This window comes from Zonotrichia leucophrys, chromosome 25 (genome assembly GCF_028769735.1).
Source record: "Zonotrichia leucophrys gambelii isolate GWCS_2022_RI chromosome 25, RI_Zleu_2.0, whole genome shotgun sequence".
NCBI lineage: Eukaryota > Metazoa > Chordata > Aves > Passeriformes > Passerellidae > Zonotrichia > Zonotrichia leucophrys.
In genome coordinates, this window is record NC_088194.1 from 3,333,070 (window position 1) to 3,353,233 (window position 20,164).

The following is a 20,164-nucleotide window of genomic DNA, read 5'->3' on the forward strand; positions in this document are numbered from 1 at the left end:
ACCATGAAGACACCGAGGTCAGAGAAGAGGAATTGAGACCCAGATGGGAGGGGTGAAATTTAATTTAATTTAATTTTAGGCTGAAATCCTGAGATAAAGAGAACTTTTGCCCTTGAACAGCTCATCCTTCACACAGTACCCCATAAACTGACATGGCCCATGAACACAGCTTGTGGAAAAGGGGGGAAAAGGAATGGAAAGAGCCACGAGAGAACTGTTTTCTTGTGGAGAAGTCTCCATAAAATTAACAACAGGGACCTCTCTCCCTGAGTGAAATGAAGGAGGACAATTCTAGAGGTCGTAAACTGACTGAAATTTTAGGTTTTGTCACTTTGCATTGTCAGTAGGTAAAGGAAAGTTGTAGGGGGAAGAGGAATGTTCTGAAGGTTTTAATTTAGTGCTCCTTCTTTTTAGTTACTATCAAAATAAACTATAAAAAATTAAAATACTAGGATATAAAATCAATAAAAAAAGCAGGATATAAACTCAATTACAAAAAAACAACAGTATATAAAATCAATAAAAAATATTTTTTAATACTGTTTTTAGGTTTTGAGCCTGCTTTGCCATTCCCTAATCCTATGTCACAATAAAAGGGTAATTACGTTCCAGTGTGTCGTATTCACATTTTTTGAACAGAGATAATTTCTCTCCCAGAATTTTTCCTGAGGAAGGGAGTGAGAAAACCCTGAGAGAGAACAGAAAACAAATCTTGTCTCTACCTGCTGCTCCTGTTGTTTGGCACATGTGGAATATATTATGGAGATTTTTTTACTGAGAGTGATTTGTTAATTGGACTCTGGTGATGGTTGTTTGGACTGATTGACCAATTTGGTCAAAGCTGTGTGGTGACTGACTGGTCATGGGTTCTTCTAGTTAGTGTGGAGTATTGGTAGTACAGTATAGTGTAACTTAATAATAATAACAACATAGCATTGCTTAATAATAATAATGTAGCATCACTTCATAATAATAATGTAGCATAGCTTAATAATAATAATATAGCATAGCTTAATAAAGCATTTTACTCAGCCTTCTGAAATCAAGGGGGCAATGCACATTATTCCCACAAGGGGGTTCGTGCTGCCACTAGTGATCAGTGGCAGCTAATTTAGCTAATCACTAAGCCCATTACACTAATTTCAGTGCATTAACAGAGAAATCTCAAATGAGTGAACCAAAACCACACAAAATTGGTGTTTTTGTCCAGTTTCAAGCTACAGCTGCCACAGCAAGGAACAGTTCTCTCGTGGCTGCTGCATTCGGGGGCCATGACAACTTACTGGGGGGGTATTTTTCAGGATGAGCTATTCTAGCATAAAAACAAAAGTTCTTTTAATCCATCTCTGGGATCACAGGGCAGTGTTTTTCACCTTTCTCATCCCTCTCTGTTCAAACTTCTCATTGGATCACAGCTACCTCAACATCTGCTTATTTCAATATTGATGCTTCTCATGGCTGTGGTTAGAATGCTACATCCAGCCATGAATTACAGGGAAAACACAAAGTCTGATAATATCAAATGTATCTTCACCACAGCCTTCCAAAAGGTGACTAAGGCATCTCCTCAATCCCCTCCCACCTACAATTTCCATACTTACTGACCTCGGTGTAATGTTATTTTCTTTATGTGTTTTCACCTTGTCCCTTTTCCTCATCTGGGAGAGAATTAGTGTTTGTTTGTTAGGTTTGTTTGTTCTAAAGCTTTATCACAGTATTTGGAGTGTTGTACAGCACCAAAGGGTTGATGTGCTCCATCACAGAAATGACTCAGCCTGCGTGTCCATGTCCCCAGCAGCACCGTGTGAGTCGCCCTGGCTGCCAGCGCTGCTCCGGCGCCTTCTCCTCATCCAGGGCACTGGTAAAAAGAAAAAAAAACCAACTTATTTTTGCTGCTTTTGCCCTTCTGTGTGCAGCACACCCGGCTGAAAGCAGCGAGGCAAAGTCCAGTGCGGGCCGGGCTGAGAGAACCCAGCCCTGAGGATTCTGGAGCTGCTCCCAGGGCTGGCCATGAGGCTGCTGCTGGCGCTGGGACCCTCCTGGTGGCACTGGGACCCTCCTGGTGGCACTGGGACACTCCTGGTGCCATTGGGACACACCTGGTGGCACTGGGACCCTCCTGGTGGCACTGGGACACTCCTGGTGGCTGCTCATGGCATTGGGACACACCTGGTGGCACTGGGACACACCTGGTGGCACTGGGACACTCCTGGTGGCATTGGGACACTCCTGGTGGCATTGGGACACACCTGGTGGCACTGGGACACTCCTGGTGGCACTGGGACACTCCTGGTGGCATTGGGACACACCTGGTGCCATTGGGACACACCTGGTGGCATTGGGACCCTCCTGGTGGCATTGGGACACTCCTGGTGGCACTGGGACCCTCCTGGTGGCATTGGGACACTCCTGGTGCCATTGGGACACACCTGGTGGCACTGGGACACACCTGGTGGCTGCTCATGGCATTGGGACACACCTGGTGCCATTGGGACACTCCTGGTGGCATTGGGACACTCCTGGTGTTGGGACACTCCTGGTGGCTGCTCATGGCATTGGGACACACCTGGTGGCACTGGGACACTCCTGGTGGCATTGGGACACACCTGGTGCCATTGGGACACTCCTGGTGGCACTGGGACCCTCCTGGTGGCACTGGGACCCTCCTGGTGGCACTGGGACACTCCTGGTGGCATTGGGACCCTCCTGGTGGCATTGGGACACACCTGGTGGCTGCTCATGGCATTGGGACACTCCTGGTGGCATTGGGACACTCCTGGTGGCTGCTGGTGGCATTGGGACACTCCTGGTGACTGCTTGTGCTGTTGGCACACTCCTGGTGAAGGCCCAGCTGAGGCAGAAGTCTCAGCCCAGCCCCGCACCAACCTGGCTGCGTGACAGGCCAGTAACCGCTCCCCAGACCAGAGGAAAGAGAGCTTTGCTTGGGCTCTGCTGGTTTTTAAAAATTCTGCTGTTCTACAGAGTCTGTTCAGCTCCTTTCAGTGGTTTCAATCACACACCCAGCCAGCAGATTGGCTCTGCCCCACAGGGACCCAACCCCACAGCCCCTGGGCTCTTCCCCAGCTAAAAACCCAATTATGTGTTAAACCATGAGAGGAGATGAGATGGAGTCAGGAGAATCCCAAATCAGCCCCAAATTGGGACTCCAAATCTGCCCCATTCTGGCTCTGTCCCCCTCCCAGGTCCCACCTCCAGCTCCCCAGGGCTCCAGGGATGGTTTTCCACACTCACCTCCATATTTATAGAAGAGATATAAGGCTAAAAGCAGCAAACCAAGCGATATAGGCACAACCACAGCCACAGCCACAGCTATGCTGTCCTTGGATGAGATACCTGGAAACGAAAGATCCAGGGGCAACATCCCAAAATGAATCTGGCTCTTCCTGGCGTTGGGGCAGAGGGGATTTGGCCTCGAATCCCACCCTGATCCCTCATTCCGGGGGATCTCACCCCAAGCCAGGGCAGAGGCAGCGCTGGACAAGGATGAACGGCTTGGCGGAGGCAGCGGCAGAATCCCCAATCCCAGAATCCCCAAATCCCAGAATCCCACAGTTGTTGGGTGACAAAGGAACTCTGGAGATCTCCCAGCTCTGCCAGGACAGGGTCACCCAGAGCAGGGGACACGGCCAGGTGGGTTAGGGGTGGCTCCAGAGGGGACACTCCATGGGAAGAGGTTCTCAAACAGGGATGGTTCCTTGGGGTTGGGTTTGTGGCCACCACTCCTTGTCCCGTCCCTGGCACCTCTGGGAAGAGCCTGGACATTCCCAGCAAAGGGATTTTGGGAGGAGCTGGAGGGTGCTGGGCTGGGGCTCCCCAATCCCCCTTCCCAGCTGGGCATGGAAAAGCTGCCCCGGGCACTCGGGGACATTTGGGGACATTTGGGGACACTCGGGAATGTGGCTGGACATGGACAGGGGTGGCAGCTTACCTGGGCTGGGAGTGGTGATTGCTGGTGAGGAGAGAGAAAGGGACACGGGTCAGAGCTGCCCTCTGCATCTGAGCCACCGCTCCAGGGAGAGCCAGAGCCTGGAGAGTGGGATCAGCCCAGCCCCAAATCCCAGCTTTTCCTGCTCTCAGGGAATTGGGATGAGCCCATTCCAACCCCAAATCCCAGCTTTTCCTGCTCTCAGGGGATTGGGATCAGCACATCCCACCTGTCCCCCGCCTGTCCCCAGCTCACCATTTGTTGTTTGACCAGGAAGAAGTGGGAATTCTGGGATGCTGTGGTCAAACCAATGGGTGCTCGGAGTTTGATATTGGCACCTGGTGTGGCCAGTGGGGTTTGGACACACCTCCGAGAGCACACAGGGGTTAAAAACCAGAGCTTTGGCCCTGAGAGGCCTCTTGGGACGTCGAGGAGAAGAGGTCAGATCTCCCTCCCCTGTGCAGCCGCTGCTGCTGGGCAGGGGAGGGGCAGCCATGTGGTAGGCCCGGGGTCTGGACAGAGATGGGGGTGAGGAGGCCTTCGAGGATGGAAGGGTGGAGGAACAGCCCCAAGAGACATCGGGCAGTCATTCCCCCCCCCAGGAGGGAGAGAGAGAGAGAGTCGGCGTCTGAATGTGATAGCAGCCAGCCCAGGAGGAGAAAGGGGGAAGAAGGGTGCAGCCCGGCCGGCCGGAGCAGCAGCAGCACCTGTGGGAGTACCGGAGCTCTGGGATGGACAGAGACTGAAATTTTAAACCCTTTTGCTTACATGATTGGGACCTTGTAAAAAATGCTGATCCTCCTCAGAGCTGGATAAGAAGGGAGATAAGAGATGAGATGAGATGAGAAGAGACGAGAAGAGACGAGAAGAGACGAGAAGAGACGAGAAGAGACGAGAAGAGACGAGAAGAGACGAGAAGAGACGAGAAGAGACGAGAAGAGACGAGAAGAGACGAGAAGAGACGAGAAGAGACGAGAAGAGACGAGAAGAGACGAGAAGAGACGAGAAGAGATGAGACAAGGACCTGGCCTGAAGGACGTGGATTAGTTTAACTGAGTGGGGAGAGATGATTGGAGTGGCCTTTTGGCTGGACTTTTCTTGTATAGCCATAAACTCAGTTTGTTCCTGTGACACAGGAACTGCACTTGGGGGGAAGCAGTGCCTCAGAACCAGGAGGGTTCATCGTGGGGACCCCCGGCCCCAGGGGGTTGCAAAATATGGGGGGACAGATGTCCCAAAGCAGAGACTGTGCCTTTTTGGAGTGAGACAAGGCATCCTTAAAACAGCCCCAAAAGCAGCTCTGGTCCATGCACGGTGGTGAGAGCACTGAGCATGGAGGGAAGATGTCACAAGCGGCAAAAGGACTTTCTAGAGTGACATGGAGGCACACAAGGTTTCAGCGTGTTTCCAGGGAAAGACTATGGAACAAGAAGGACTCCTCTCCTCTTCATGGACTCAAGTTTGAGTATTCTAAAGGGTGGTGCCAGGCCGGGCACTTGGTGATTTGGGAGAATGTATCAGATTGGGAAATTCTGGTGGGGGGGGAGGAGGAAAGTGTTTTTTTGTAAGGTTTTCAATTTTTTTTTTTTCCTTATAGTTTTTCCTATTTTTTTTTTTCCTGTAGTTTAGGTAATAAAGTTTTCTTTATGTTTAAACTGGAGCCTATTTTGCTTATTCCTGGTCACATCTCACAGCAGACACCAGGAGAGGGCGTTTTCATGGGGCACTGGCTCTGTGCCAGGCTCAAACCATGACAGAAAGGAACTCTGGAGATCTCCCAGCTCTGCCAGGACAGGGTCACCCAGAGCTGGGGACACGGCCAGGTGGGTTAGGGGTGGCTCCAGAGGGGACCCTCCATGGGAAGAGGATCTCAAACAGGGATGGTTCCTTGGTGTTGGGTTTGTGGCCACCACTCCTTGTCCCGTCCCTGGCACCTCTGGGAAGAGCCTGGACATTCCCAACAAAGGGATTTTGGGAGGAGCTGGAGGGTGCTGGGCTGGGGCTCCCCAATCCCCCTTCCCAGCTGGGCATGGAAAAGCTGCCCCAGGCACTCGGGGACATCTGGGGACAATTGGGGAATGTGGCTGGACATGGACAGGGGTGGCAGCTTACCTGGGCTGGGAGTGGTGATTGCTGGTGAGGAGAGAGAAAGGGACACGGGTCAGAGCTTCCCTCTGCATCTGAGCCACCGCTCCAGGGAGAGCCAGAGCCTGGAGAGTGGGATCAGCCCAACCCCAAATCCCAGCTTTTCCTGCTCTCAGGGATCAGGATCAGCCCATCCCAACCCCAAATCCCAGCTTTTCCTGCTCTCAGGGATCAGGATCAGCCCAGCCCAACCCCAAAATCCCAGCTTTTCCTGCTCTCAGGGGAGCAGGATCAGCTCAACCCAACCCCAACATTGCCGTGTTTCCCAAGGGAGTGGGATCAGCCCATCCCACCTTTCCACGGCCCTCACAGGACACGAGATGAGTCTATCCCAACCCCAACATTCCCATCCCATCCCAACGCCAACATTCCCATGTTCCTCAGAGGATTGGCATCAGCCCACCCCACCTTTCCTCCTTCTGTCCCCAGCTCTCACCGTTGGGGAGCACCCTGGGGGTGGTGACAATGCCAGGGGTGGTGACAACCCTGGGGGTGGTGACGGTTTTGCTCTCAGTTCTGACCACGTTGTCTCCCATGCAGTTCAGCTGCTTCAGCTCCTTGCAGGATGATCTCTTCACCCGCGGCATGCAGTTCTCAACCAAGCTGGGGTAGATCGGGCACCACCCGCAGAAGTCGTGTGAGCAGCTCTGGACCTTGCAAGTGAGCTCTGACAGATACCCTGCGGGCACAGGGGTGTCACAAACCTCTCTTTCAATGTAACCCCCCCCCCCCCAAAATAGGACTAAAAGCACCTACTGGATTTCTTGAATTCGCATGTTTTTCCATTCTTCTGTGCAGTGTAGTTCCCATCACGTTCTGTCGTAAGTGGGCATACGCAGACCATGTCTCTGCTCTCGTAGACTTTCCAATTATGGTCCAATTTCCATTTACTTAATGCATGACCAACGCAGATTTCAGACTTCACAGTCAGGATGGGTGCGTTTTTATGTTTGAAGAGTATTCCCTCTTCTGCAGTTTTGTTGATGCACATGCACGTGTACTTGTCCGGTAAATTTTTCACGTCCTTGGTGCTACTGGCAGGGAAGAGAAAGTGGGGAGAGAATTTAGGATGAAATCAGTTGAAGGGGGAATGAAGGTCGGTTGGAGGTGGAATGAAGGAATGCTGAGTATAGGCTGGAGGTGGGATGAAGGTAGGCTGACATTGTGATGAAAAGGTGGGATGGAGTTGGGACCAAGCTGGGATGAAGTGGCTGAACCCAGAGGATGAAGCCCATCAGGCCTGGGGGTGTTTGAGGGCTCATGGGGGGCTCATGGAAGGGTCCCTGGGTGAAGGAAGAGCACGAGGCCACCCCCAGGCCGAGCCCCCTGAGCCTCATGTGCAGCCTTGTGCCAAGGATGGAGCCCGGAGGGGACCTGAGAGGGGAAGGGGAACGAGGATTTGGGGATGGGAGGGTCAGGAAGGGTCACTGAGCAGGACAGGGAGCTCCTGGTCAGACCTGCAGCTGCTCCTTGGAGGAGAATTTGGGAATCGTGGAAAGGTTTGGAGGGACCCAAAACTCTTCTCATTCCACTCCCCTAAAATCCCCAAACCTTCCCCCAGCCCTGCCCAGCCCAGCCCTGGACACTGCCAGGGGTGCTTGGGGCAGCTGCACCACGGCTTCTCCAGGCTGACCACTCCCTGTGGGAAGGGAACTTTGAAACTCTGGACTCGCTGCAACAGGGGGGATGGAGAGAGCTTGGCTGCGGGTTTTGGGGGATTCTCCTCGGTTCTCTCACCTTTCACCAGACAGCGGCCCGATTGTGCTGTATGCTTGGGTGATGTTGTAGCACGTCTCTGGAACTGACAAAAACCACAAACCTTCTGTGAGAAACTACGCTCGCTTTTAAAATTTTTATGGTTTAGTAAACTTTGACAAAATACAGCAAAGGACTGAATAAGGGAAAATGCAGAGTCATGCAAATGGATGACTTGCATGCCCGGCTGTTTCCTCCGGCATCCGCCTGCCCCGGACCCCGCCCAGACCCCAGCCCCGGCCCAGGCGGTGAATCAGAGCTGCTCCGCGGCCACGCCTGGGCTCCCCTCCCTTCTGCACGCCAGGGGGCCCGTCGATCCCAGCAATCGCATCCCGACCGCTCCCCATCCCTGCCTGCTCTGCTCTGCCCGTGCCGGGGTGCGGAGCGCGGGGCGCTGCCATTGCCAGTCTGCGCTATGGGCACTCTCCCGTCTGACAGACCCCGTAAATGCTCCCCCTCAGCGGTTCCGGCACCAGACCCGGCCACACCTTGGAGGACCGAGACTCGGCGCGATGCCCTCCCCTCAGCCCCCGTCTCGCCCTGCGCTCCGTTCCCTCGTAACCACAGCTCCGGCTGCTCAGGAAAACTCTCGAGGAGCTCGGTTCAAAGGCAGCCCTCTCCAAAGAAAAAGAGTTAGATGAAAGGATTGCTCTATTGGTGCTGGGAGCGGGGGGTGGCCGGGGCGGGCGGGCTGGCAGGATCGGGAGAGTAGGCCCGGGCGGTGGCGGAGCGGCCGGGCCAGCGGGGATGACCCCGGGCGGTGGAGGAGCGGCCCGGCCAGCGGGGATGACCCCGGGCGGTGGAGGAGCGGCCCGGCCAGCGGGGATGACCCCGGGCGGCGGCGGGAGGCCGGAGGAGCGGCCTGGGGCTGCTGTGGGGGGGGGAGGGGGCACGGCGAGCGGTGGGCGAGTCGGCGGCTGGGCCGCGGCGTGCACTTGCGCGGCCGCCGGCCCGGCGGGGAGGAGCGGCACTGCCAGAGCGCCGGTAGCGGGAGACGGAGCTGGAGCGGCGCCGGCACGGGGTGGATTGGCGAGCTGGGGCGCCCCGTGTCCCAGAACTGCGCTGGAAGGCCGGCAAGGGAGGAAGAGGGGCAGGGAGGAAGGGAGCCAGGGTAGCGGGGTTCCCGGTGCGGTAATTTACATAAGTAGCCCCGGGCCAGCGACGGGTGTTCTTGGTCCGAGAGCGACGGAAACAGCGGAGATGCAGCATCGGCGGACACAGACGGGTCTTGGGCCATGGCTGTCGCTGTGGGTGGCGGAGAGAGGGACCGAGAGGGCTGGAAGAGGAGCCGCGCTACCTTGGGGGAGCCGCCCTAAAATGGCGCCTCCGGAAATACCGACCGTGGTTTTTCTTGCCTGTGCGCGCGCGCAGTGACGCTGCTGGGCGTGCCCGTAGGGCGGGAGGGGAACGGGGCCCCCGTGATGGCGGAACGGGGCCGGAAACCGCGGTAGCCGGGGCAGCACGGACTTAGGGGAGGGCGGGAGCGGCCCTGGGGTGCAGTGGGGCGGCCGGAACCGGGGGAACGGGTGCCGGGACCGTGAGGGCGGCAGGCGGGGCGGCGGGGGTGAGCAAGGCCTCTCAGATGGGTCTGCACTCACAGCTCCAGAGCGGCTCCACTCTCTGGTGCTCAGCATCACTCGGGGTGTGTGGCAGGGTCCCTCCTCGACAGCTCGAGGGATGCCATGGCAGAATTCCTCAAAGAGCTCCAGGTAGCTGCGGCTGCCCGTGCTCGGGGACTGCCAGGCAATTTCCTTCCAGAGCTCCAGGTAATCCCTACGCAGTAACAGCTCCCTGTGCTCGAGGTTTGCCTCAGCAAAATTACAGAGCTCTGGGTTTCACCCTGCACAGCAAGGGGATGCCGTGCTCATGACACCTCTCAGGCAGCCATAACTGAAAGTGACTTTTAGTTACCGTCCATGGAGAAGTGTCCCACAGGTGGGGACGCTGAACTGGCCCTTCAGACACGTTTGGGAGCCAGTCTGTGGGAGAGACGGGGGGTAGGACGGTGGGGATGGACGGAGATGAGAGACCTCTGAAGCCAGGGCTTGGAACTTGGGGTTTATTGCAAAGGGCCGGGGTGCAGGGCCCTGCTGGGATTTGGGGTTCATTGCACAGAGCCTGGGTGCAGGGCCCTGCTGGGATTTGGGGTTATTGCACAGAGCCTGGGTGCAGGGCCCTGCTGGGATATGGGGTTGATTGCAAAGGGCCCTGCTGGGATTTGGGGTTTATTGTAAAGGGCCTGTGTGCAGGGCCCTGCTGGGATTTGGGGTTCATTGGAAAGGGCCCTGCTGGGATTTGGGGTTTATTGCAAAGGGCCTGTGTGCAGGGCCCTGCTGGGATTTGGGGTTCATTGGAAAGGGCCCTGCTGGGATTTGGGGTTCATTGGAAAGGGCCCTGCTGGGATATGGGGTTCATTGCACAGAGCCTGGGTGCAGGGCCCTGCTGGGATTTGGGGTTCATTGCAAAGGGCCCTGCTGGGAGCTGCCAGCCACAGCTGGAGCAGGCCCCAAGGAGGGAGAGAGAGGTGAAGAGAGTGGTAAAGAGAAAGAGGGCAAGAGCGTGGTAAAGAGAGAGCGAGGAAGAGTAAAAGAGTAAAAAAGAGGACGAAAGAATAAAAGAAAGCGAAGTTCCCATTACAATACCATAAATCTTCTGTGCTGAATATTCTAACTTTTAATAACCAATCTAATACAAGATACAAATCCTACAGCATTTACATACAGTCTATAACAATTATTACATTATCGTACCGTGTTACGTTTTAAACCCTAAAAACTCCTCTTTGGACTTTTTCTGGTAAGTTAGTGGGGTCTGCTCTTGGACCTGTCTGCAAGCAGAGGGTGTTGTTCCATCAAAAGGGGATTCAGTTGGCCACACCATTGTTTTCCAGGTGTTCAGTAAGTGAGGTATCTCAAAGCTTGCTTTCATTTCTATTTTGCTTATCATTTCATAGCCTCAAAATCTTTTGCCAGGCAATCATAATTATAAGGCTTTCCTGTTTTCATCTTCCCAATATTTCCACAAGAAACATTTTAATTTCCATGTCTTTTAATTTTAATTTCCATGAAAGGAGCAAAGTCCATTGTGAGACAGCCGTGGTTGTGCGGTGCTGCCCCGGCCACGCGGATTTTGGCTGGACTGTCTTGGCCTCGTGGGCACTGTGGATTTTGGGGCTGCTCCTGGTGCTGGTCCTGGCCATGAGGCTGCTGGTGGCATTGGGACAGTCCTGGTGGCTGCTGGTGGCATTGGGACACTCCTGGTGGAAGGGGAACCTGAGGCAGAAATGTCAGTGCGGGGCAGGCCAGTGACCGGTCCCCAGACCAGAGGAAAGAGAACTTTTCTTGGGCTCTGTTGGTTTTTAAAAAAATCTGCTTTTTCACAGAGACGTGTTCAGCTCCTTTGGTGTGAGTCTTTGAACCCATCCAGGTGTTTGGCTCTTCACAGCTTGCCAGCAGATTGGCTCTGCTCCACAGGGAACCAACCCTACAGCGCCTACGGTCTCTGCGAACTAAAAACCCAACAATCCATTAAACCATGAGGGAAGATGAGACAGAGTCAGGAGAACCAAAATCAGCCCCAAATCCACCCCAAATCAGCCTCAGATCCACCCCAAACCACCCGCACTCTGGCTCTGTCCCTCTCCCAGGTCCCACCTGCTGCTGCCCAGGGCTCCAGGGATGGTTTCCCACACTCACATTTATATTTACGGTAGGACACGAGGAAAATCGATAAAAGCAACGCGATTTCAACCCCGGCTATGATGCCGACGCCGATCCCGATCCAGCTGCCAGAGTGGGCACCTGGAAAGAGAAGATCCAGGGGCAACAATGCAAAATAAACCTGGCTCTTCCTGGCATTGGGGCAGAGGGGATCTGGCCCACCCTGATCCCTCATTCCAGGGGATCTCACTCCAAGCCAGGGCAGGGGCAGCGCTGGATGAGGACGAGCGGCTTGGTGGAGGCAGCAGCAGGAGAATCCCAGAATCCCCAAATTCCCAAACCCCAGAATCCCCGAATTCCCAACTTCCCAAATCCCACAGTTGCTGGGTCAGAAAGGAACTCTGGAGATCTCCCAGCTCTGCCAGGATGGGGTCACCCAGAGCAGGGGACACGGCCAGGTGGGTTAGGGGTGGCTCCAGAGGGGACACTCCATGGGAAGAGGTTCTCAAACAGGGATGGTTCCTTGGTGTTGGGTTTGTGGCCACCACTCCTGTAACCTCCTGTCCCATCCCTGTAACCTGTGGGAAGAGCCTGGACATTCCCAACAAAGGGATTTTGGGAGGAGCTGGAGGGTGCTGGGCTGGGGCTCCCCAATCCCCCTTCCCAGCTGGGCATGGAAAAGCTGCCCCAGGCACTTGGGGACACCTGGGGACACTTGGGGACACTCGGGAATGTGGCTGGACATGGACAGGGGTGGCAGCTTACCTGGTCTGGAAGGGACCATGGCACTTCCTGGTGAGGAGACAGAAAGGGACACGGGTCAGAGCTTCCCTCTGCATCTGAGCCACCGCTCCAGGGAGAGCCAGAGCCTGGAGAGTGGGATCAGCCCAGCCCCAAATCCCAGCTTTTCCTGCTCTCAGGGGAGTGGCATCAGCCCATCCCACCTTTCCCTTCACCTTTCCATGGCCCTCACAGGAAGCAAGATCAGTCCATCCCAACCCCAACCCTCCCATATTCCTCATGGGATCGGGATCAGCCCATCCCAACCCCAAATCCCAGCTTTTCCTGCTCTCAGGGAATTGGGATCAGCCCATCCCATCCCATCCCAAACCCAACATTCCCATGTTCCTCAGGGGATCAGGATCAGCCCATCCCAACCCCAAATCCCAGCTTTTCCTGCTCTCAGGGATCAGGATCAGCCCATCCCAACCCCAAATCCCAGCTTTTCCTGCTCTCAGGGGATCGGGATCAGCCCATCCCAACCCCAAATCCCAGCTTTTCCTGCTCTCAGGGGATTGGGATCAGCCCATCCCAACATTCCCATGTTCCTCAGGGGAGTGGCATCAGCCCATCCCACCTTTCCCTTCACCTTTCCACGGCCCTCACAGGAAGCAAGATCAGTCCATCCCAAACCCAACCCTCTCATGTTCCTCAGGGGATCAGGATCAGCCCATCCCAACCCCAAATCCCAGCTTTTCCTGCTCTCAGGGATCAGGATCAGCCCATCCCATCCCATCCCATCCCAACCCCAACCTTCCCATGTTTCTCAGGGGATCGGGATCAGCCCATCCCAACCCCAAATCCCAGCTTTTCCTGCTCTCAGGGATCAGGATCAGCCCATCCCAACCCCAAATCCCAGCTTTTCCTGCTCTCAGGGATCAGGATCAGCCCACCCCACATTTCCCCACCTGTCCCCAGCTCTCACCTGCGCAGAGCAGCCTGGGGTGGTGACGACGATGTCCCTGCTGCTGACAGGGTTCCGTGCCGTGCACGTCACCGGCTCCAGCCCATCCTGGGATGTTTCATTCACCTCCTGCATGGGGCTCTCAGCCCTCGGCTGAGCCAAGGTGGAGGAGATGCTCTGGAAGCATTCCTTACTGCCGGTGTCTCCGGGTGTGGAGCAGCGCAGGCAGCAGCTGCAGCTCCTGTCCGAGCAGTTCTGCGCCTCGCAGGTCACCGTGAGCTCTGCCAGCTTCCCTAGGGGAACAGGGGTGTCACAAACCTCTCTTTTAGTGTAAAACCCCCCAAAATAGCGCTAAAAGCACCTACTGAACACCTGCAGGGTGAAGGTGGATGTTTTTCTATTGATGTTCACAGAGTAGGTGCCGGCATCCTCCACCCTCAGCCGGCGGATGCTGAGCGCGTGGCCGTTCTCGCGGACGGCAAAACGGGTTTTGAATTTGTCTTCGAAAAATATGAGCCGAGGAGGGCTCCTGAACACCACGGTCACGATGGGATCGCTCCCAAAGCTCCAGAGGGCCACGTTTCTGTTGGGGTTGTGGCTGTGGAAGGTCACAGAGCCGCTCACGACACCGATCAGCTCCGTGGTGTCGCTGGCGCTCGCTGGGGAGAGAAAATGGGGAGAGAACTTGGGATGAGGGTGGGATCAAGGTGGGATGAAGTGGCTGAACCCAGAGGATGAAGCCCATCAGGCCTGGGGGTGTTTGAGGGCTCATGGGGGGCTCATGGAAGGGTCCCTGGGTGAAGGAAGAGCATGAGGCCACCCCCAGGCCGAGCCCCCTGAGCCTCATGTGCAGCCTTGTGCCAAGGATGGAGCCCGGAGAGGACCTGAGAGGGGAAGGGGAACGAGGAGCTGGAAACAGCCTGGCCCTGGACACTGCCAGGGGTGCTTGGGGCAGCTGCACCACGGCTTCTCCAGGCTGACCACTCCCTGTGGCCACAGGAAACGGCCTCTGTGAAACTGTGGACTGGCTCCAACAGTTCCATGAGCTTCTCATGCTGATGGCACCAGACCTGGTGGGATCTGGAGATTGCATGTGGGATCTCACCATTCCAGGTGGATTCCCACCACTCCAGATGGGATCTCACCATTCCAGGTGGATTTTCACCATTCCAGGTGGGCTCTCACCATTCCAGCAATGAGAACCCTTCACACTTCTTTGGATGCAGCCCAGGATAAGGTCCAGGATCCCTCTGAACCCATCCCTTCCCTCCAGTGGCCACATCATGCTCTTGGGTCACCAATTTAAGGAGGAGGGAGCTGTTTTTGTTATTTTTGCAACTTCTCATTTCCAATTAACCGTGTCACCCCATTTGTACTGGAGTTCTCCTTCCCAGTTTTTCTAACAGGGAACTGATCCTGATCCAGCCCTGAGGTCAGGCTTGGAATTTCTGTCTCCCTCAGCCTCAGCCACCCCTGGGACACGCACAGAGGAGTCTCTCTGAGCATGTGGCAAGAAAAAGCTGCAGGAGAAGACAAATTCACAGGAAATTTACTGAATAATGCAGCCACCAGGTGGTTCATGTGTTAAAATCCCCAGAGGCTGTGGGGTAGGGCTGCGGCTGAACCTTGCCCAATTTCCCTCTTTTCAGCCAAAAAACACCCCAGGATGAGACCTCCAAAAACAGGGAGGAAACGTGGAGAGGAGCAGGAGCTGAAGGCAGAGCCGGATGTCCGGAGAACATCAGGAGCAGAGGCTGGAGCAGAGATGGACACAGAGGTGGACACCAGAGATGGACACAGAGATGGGAACCAGCCCTCCACCAGCAGGTTTCCATGCCAGCCCTGGATCCCAACACTGGGCACAAATCCACCCCATGGAGCTGCTCTGGTGCTCCCACACAGCCCTCAACCCCAAAAACCACAAAACCACCCCAAAATCTCCTTCCCAAGAGACAAGGAACACCCGGCACTCACTGGTTTGGTGGAGGAGGATGAGGATGGCGAGACAAGCAAACCAAAATATCTCCATGGATGTCCGGAAACAGAGAGGATTTGGGGCATCAGCACCCAAAAATGAGCACCAAAAAGAGGAAGAAGAAAAGTGCCTGGGTGGTTTTTCAGTGCCTGGGTGGAGAGGAGGTGGCTTTAGACGTGGTTTGTGACAAAAATGGACAACAAGGAAGAGCAATTCACACTCACACAGAAATTGGTTGTGTTTAAAAAAAATCACTCTGTTTTCAAGGGAAAAGGAGGAAACTCGAGGTGTTTAAAACAGAGCCCAACCCCATTCCCAAGGAAAGATGAGGGTGGGACCGAGAGTGTCACCGTGGCCGTGTGTGACAAATGGCTCAGGGGCTGAAGAGCGTTATCCCAGAGAATGTCATGGTGCCCATGGAATTGGTACCCATGGAATTGGGGCCTCCAGGGCATCCCTGGGGAGCGAGGCTGAGCCCAAATCATGGAATGGTTTGGGTGGGAAGGGGCCTTAAAGCTCATCCTGTGGGCAGGGACAGCTCCCACCAGCCCAGGCTGCTGGAAGCCCTGTCCAGCCTGGCTTTGGAAACTCCCAGGGATGGGAAATCCATGGAAAAACCTGGGCCAGGGAAGGGTTGATCCCTAAAATCCCATCTGAAATCCCTAAAATTCCATTCCATGGAATCCTGGAATGATTTGGGATGGAAAGGGACCTGAAATCCCAAAAAAATCCCACCCCAGTTCCATGGGCAGGGTCCTTCCCCTATCCCAGGTGGTTCCAGCCTGGCCTTGGACACTTCCAGGGATGAAAATCCACGGAATAACCTGGGCCAGGCCCTCACAGGGAACAATTCTACTCCAAATCCAATCCAGATTCCCCCCCTGACCCCACTCCCCCTCATCTGGGCACTCATCCCTTGGGAAAATTCTCCCTCCATTTTTCCTGAAGCCCCTTCAGGTCCTGCCAGGCCACAGCGAGGTCCCCCCACAACTTCTCCTCTCTGCTCTGAGATCTCCCTGCCCGGGGGTCGCTGCTGCAGCAATTCGGGAATTGCGGGAAAAGCCGAGGCGGCGAGAGGGGCTCGGGGGGGATGGAGAGGGGTTGGCTGCGGGTTTTGGGGGTTTCTCCTCACTTCTCTCACCTCGCACCGGCCAGCAGTGTCATGGTGGTCCCTCCTCTTATGCCGCTCTTCTTCCACGTTCCTGGAAGCGACAAGAACCACAAACCCTCTGTGAGAAACTACGCCCGCTTTCAAAATTATAAAGGTTTAGTAAACTTGCACAAAAAACAACAAGGGACTGAATAAGGGGAAAGCGCAGAGCCAAGGGAATTAATTACTCGCGTGCCCGGCTGGTTTTCTCCGGCATCCACCTGCCCCGGACCCCAGCCCCGGCCCCGGCGGTGAATCTGGCTGGTTCGCGGCCACGCCTGGGATCTGCACGCTCTATGAACCGCTTCCCCGTCTGATACACCCCGTAAATGCCCCCCTCTGACGGTTCCGGACCGGCCCAGGTCCCGCCATCGGAGGGCCGAGACTCGGCGCGATGCCCTCCCCTCAGCGCGACGCCGTCCCCTCAGCGCGACGCCGTCCCCTCAGCGCTCTCCCCTCAGGCCCCGTCTCGCCCTGCGCTCCGTTCCCTCGTAACCACAGCTCCGGCTGCTCAGGAAAACTCTCTAGGAGCTCAGTTCAAAGGCAGCCCTCTCCAAATTCTTTCTCAAAACACGGGAGAAAGGCTATTGAAAATAATAAAGAAAAAGAGTTAGATGAAGGGATTAGTCTATTGGTGCCGGGGCGGGCGGCGGTGGGAGAGCGCCCCCAGGCGGTGCCCGAGGAGCGGCGTGGGGCTGCTGCGGAGGGGCCACGGCGAGCGGTGGGCTTGAAATGGAGATTTTTGGAGTTCACTTGAATTAGCATTATGAATTAAGCATTTAAAGTTTAGCCTGTAGAAGTATGTGTTGAATTTTAGCCTTTTAACTTAAGAAACCTCTTAAGTTTCTATGCATTTTCCTATGCCCTTTTACCCCACGGTAAAAAGGGCATAGGAAAATGCAAAATTCCTAAATTTCTTGCATGAAGAACAATACCAGAGAAGACCAAGAGATACAAAAAGCCCGGATAAAGGATCTCCTCTGTCTCCAAGCTAACCAAGGCCGACAGACTACTCAGGTAAGCACCAAGGGAACAAAGTGCAAGTGCAAAGGAGAAAAGTTCCAAAGTTCAGTCCTGAGGAAGACCACAACCTTCAGCGTCAGAGAGCACCAGAGACCCCCACAGCAAACAACGCCCTCCCAGAAGGGCGTGGATCTGATTACCATGCAAGGACAGGCGGGGCCAGGGGTTGAATATGCATGCTAAAATTATGCAACGTATTGCATATGGAAGACCTTTGTGAATAAAGATGAGGGACAGCCCGAGGCTCAGGCCACAGATTTTCACCAGACCTCTCCCGCTTGTGCCGGGCGCTGACACACATACCCACTTCATAACTATATCTGCTTGTGGAGTTTGTTTATTCCGTGTATCGCTTCATGCTCTATCAGCTGGGAGCTCGGTGGCTGCCGGCCCGGCGGGGAGCAGCGGCAGTGCCCGAGCACCGGGAGACCGAGCTGGAGCGGCGGCAGCAGGGGTGGATTGGGGAGCTGGGGCGCCCCGTGTCCCGGAACTGCGCTGGAAGGCCGGCAAGGAGGAAGAAGAGGGGCAGGGAGGCAGGGAGGAAGGGGAGCGGGGTTCCCATACGGTAACTTACACAAGTGGTGATAGCACCCCGATTGGCCTTTTCAGTACCGGGGCGAAGACGCAGCAGCGACGGACGCAGACGGGTCTTGGGTCATGACCGGCGCTGTGTCGGTGTCGCTGGAACAAGGGGAGCCTTGCGGGAGAGGCCCGGTAATGGCGGCCTTGGCCGGAAAAAGCGCAGCTGCACTGGGGCCGCACTCGGTGATCGGTTTGGGCGGGCCCGTAGGGGCGGAGCGCGGCCGGGAGCGGCGTTAACGGCTGAGATCCTCCGGAGGGTCCCGGGGAGTTCCTGTGCTTCCCCCCCGTCTTCCTCTGTGTCCCAGCTCCGTGCCTCAGTTTCCCTCTCTAACCCGTTCTCTTTCTCTAACCCGGCCTGGGATCCCCCATTCTCGTGTCCCAACCCTGCACCCCCCGGTCCGAAGTGCCAAAGTGTCCCCGTGTCCATCTCGGGGCTCCCAAAATTCATCTCGGGGGTCCCAAAATCCATCCTGGGGGTCCCAAAATCCATCCCAGGGTCCCAAAATCCATTCCAGGAGTCCTAAAATCCATCCTGGGGGTCCCAAAATCCATCCCAGGATCCCAAAATCCATCCTGGGGGGTCCCAAAATCCATCCCAGGATCCCAAAATCCATTCCAGGAGTCCTAAAATCCATTCCGGGGCTCCCAAAATCCATCCCGGGGATCCCAAAATTCATCCCAGAGTCCCAAAATCCATTCCAGGGGTCCTAAAATCCATCCTGGGATCCCAAAATCCATTCGAGGGGTCCTAAAATCCATCCTGGGGGTCCCCAAAATCCATCCTGGGGGTCCCAAAATCCATCCTGAGGATCCCAAAATTCATCCCAGAGTCCCAAAATCCATTCCAGGAGTCCTAAAATCCATCCTGGGAATCCCAAAATCCATCCTGGCGGTCCCAAAATCCATCCTGGGAATCCCAAATTCCATCCCTGGGATCCCAAAATCCATCCCTGTCCCCTGCCCTGTCCCCCCCCCGCCCCCAGGGGCTCTGTACACAGAATTTCCCCATTTTTGGGTCTTTTATTTAGCAAAGAAAACTCCTTTTGTAGCAAATCTGGTCCCTGTCACCCCCAAATCGGGGACACCGAAATTTGTGTCCCCGTGTCCTGGAGGATTTTTGGGGGGCCCCCCCTAATTTGCCACCCTGGTAAATGATTCTTCTCTTAATTAAAACATTGTTACAAAAGGCTGAAGTTTTAATTAATTTTATTTTTAAGCCTTTCTCCAAAAACTGGGGGATCCTCACCCCTCCCACACTCTGCCATCAGCCCCGAGCTCAAACCCGATGGAAAAGAGGGAAAAAATGGGGAAAATCCTTAAATTTGTGCAAAAATCCCCATTTCCACCCACCCCCACCCCAAGCCAGAAATTGGGATCCAAAATCCTCAAATTGGGGCTGAAATTGTCCAAATTTGGACCAAACCCGACAGATCCAAATCCCCAAAGTTGTGCCTGAAAGATGGAAATGAAATCCTGCAGATGGGGCTGAAAGGCCAAAAATGGGATTAAATTCAGTGATTTTGGGGCTGGATCCAGGAATTCCACTGGAATTCTGTAAATTGGGATCAGAATTCCAAACACAGAAATTTGGGCCTAAAATCCTGGAAATTGGGACCAAACGCCCACAATTCTGGACTGAAATTGGACCTAAAATCTTGATTTTTTTTTTTCCTGACACCCGAACTGGGCTGAAATCCTGGAAATTTTACTGAAATTCCCAAATTTGGGCAGGAAGTAAAAACCTGGGTGTGAAATCCTGAAAACTGGGAGTGGAACTCAATGGTTTGGGCTGAAATGTTGGAATTTCTGGAATTTTGGGCTGAAATAACGGATTTTTGGGCTGAATTCCTGGAACTTTTGGGGCTTAAATCCTGGAACTTTTGGGCTTAAATCCTGGATTTTTGGGGCTGAAATGTGGGAATTTTGGGCTGAAATCCTGGATTTTTTTTTTATGAAATCCTGGAATTTTTGGGGCTGAAACGCTGCAATTTTGGGCTAAAATCCTGATATTTCAGGCTGAAATCCTGAATTCTTCTTCCTGTAATCCTGGAACTTTTGGGGCTGAAACCCTGTATCTTTTTTTTTTTTTTTTGCTAAAATCCTGGAATTTCGGGCTGAAATAACAGATTCTTGTGCTGAAATAATGGATTTTTTTGCAGAAATCCTGGAATTTCGGGCTTAAGTAACGGATTTTTGGGCTGAAATAATGGATTTTTGAGCTGAAATGCTGATATTTCGGGCTGAA

The 20,164-nt window shown here is 54.5% G+C and overlaps 2 protein-coding genes and 1 long non-coding RNA gene across 3 annotated transcripts; all 3 read right to left on the reverse strand.

Moving 5' to 3' along the window:
- Window positions 1-558: 558 nt before the first annotated feature.
- On the reverse strand, window positions 559-4,122 carry LOC135457749 (uncharacterized). The gene is made up of 3 exons (XR_010442765.1): window positions 3,950-4,122; window positions 3,253-3,354; window positions 559-1,858 (listed from the first exon to the last, which is right to left on the reverse strand). It is a non-coding gene; the product is annotated as an uncharacterized LOC135457749 (long non-coding RNA).
- Window positions 4,123-6,471: 2,349 nt separating this feature from the next.
- LOC135457641 (uncharacterized) lies at window positions 6,472-9,184 on the reverse strand. Its single transcript, XM_064732338.1, has 4 exons — window positions 8,987-9,184; window positions 7,829-7,892; window positions 6,848-7,125; window positions 6,472-6,770 (listed from the first exon to the last, which is right to left on the reverse strand). Exons 1-4 carry the CDS (start codon window positions 9,081-9,083, stop codon window positions 6,472-6,474), a joined length of 738 nt encoding a protein of 245 aa, XP_064588408.1. The 5' UTR covers window positions 9,084-9,184.
- Window positions 9,159-14,474, reverse strand: LOC135457642 (T-lymphocyte surface antigen Ly-9-like). The gene is made up of 6 exons (XM_064732339.1): window positions 14,375-14,474; window positions 13,555-13,848; window positions 13,194-13,482; window positions 11,471-11,630; window positions 9,758-9,825; window positions 9,159-9,312 (listed from the first exon to the last, which is right to left on the reverse strand). The coding sequence occupies exons 1-6, from the start codon at window positions 14,472-14,474 to the stop codon at window positions 9,159-9,161; spliced, it is 1,065 nt and encodes a 354-aa protein (XP_064588409.1).
- Between the last annotated feature and the right edge of the window lie 5,690 nt (window positions 14,475-20,164).

Excerpts from the sequence above, each read along its gene's own strand:
- LOC135457641 (XM_064732338.1), bottom strand. The coding sequence starts at position 9,083 with ATGGCCCAAGACCCGTCTGTGTCCGCCGATGCTGCATCTCCGCTGTTT. Across the intron at positions 7,893-8,986 it reads GCTGGCCCGGGGCTACTTAT|TTCCAGAGACGTGCTACAAC; the intron begins GTAAATTACCGC and ends GGTTTTTGTCAG. Across the intron at positions 6,771-6,847 it reads ATGCGAATTCAAGAAATCCA|GGTATCTGTCAGAGCTCACT; the intron begins GTAGGTGCTTTT and ends CTGTGCCCGCAG.
- LOC135457642 (XM_064732339.1), bottom strand. The coding sequence starts at position 14,474 with ATGATGTGGCCACTGGAGGGAAGGGATGGGTTCAGAGGGATCCTGGAC. Across the intron at positions 13,483-13,554 it reads CTTCACCCTGCAGGTGTTCA|GGAAGCTGGCAGAGCTCACG; the intron begins GTAGGTGCTTTT and ends CTGTTCCCCTAG. Across the intron at positions 9,313-9,757 it reads GGGACACTTCTCCATGGACG|TCCGTGCTGCCCCGGCTACC; the intron begins GTAACTAAAAGT and ends CCCTCCCCTAAG.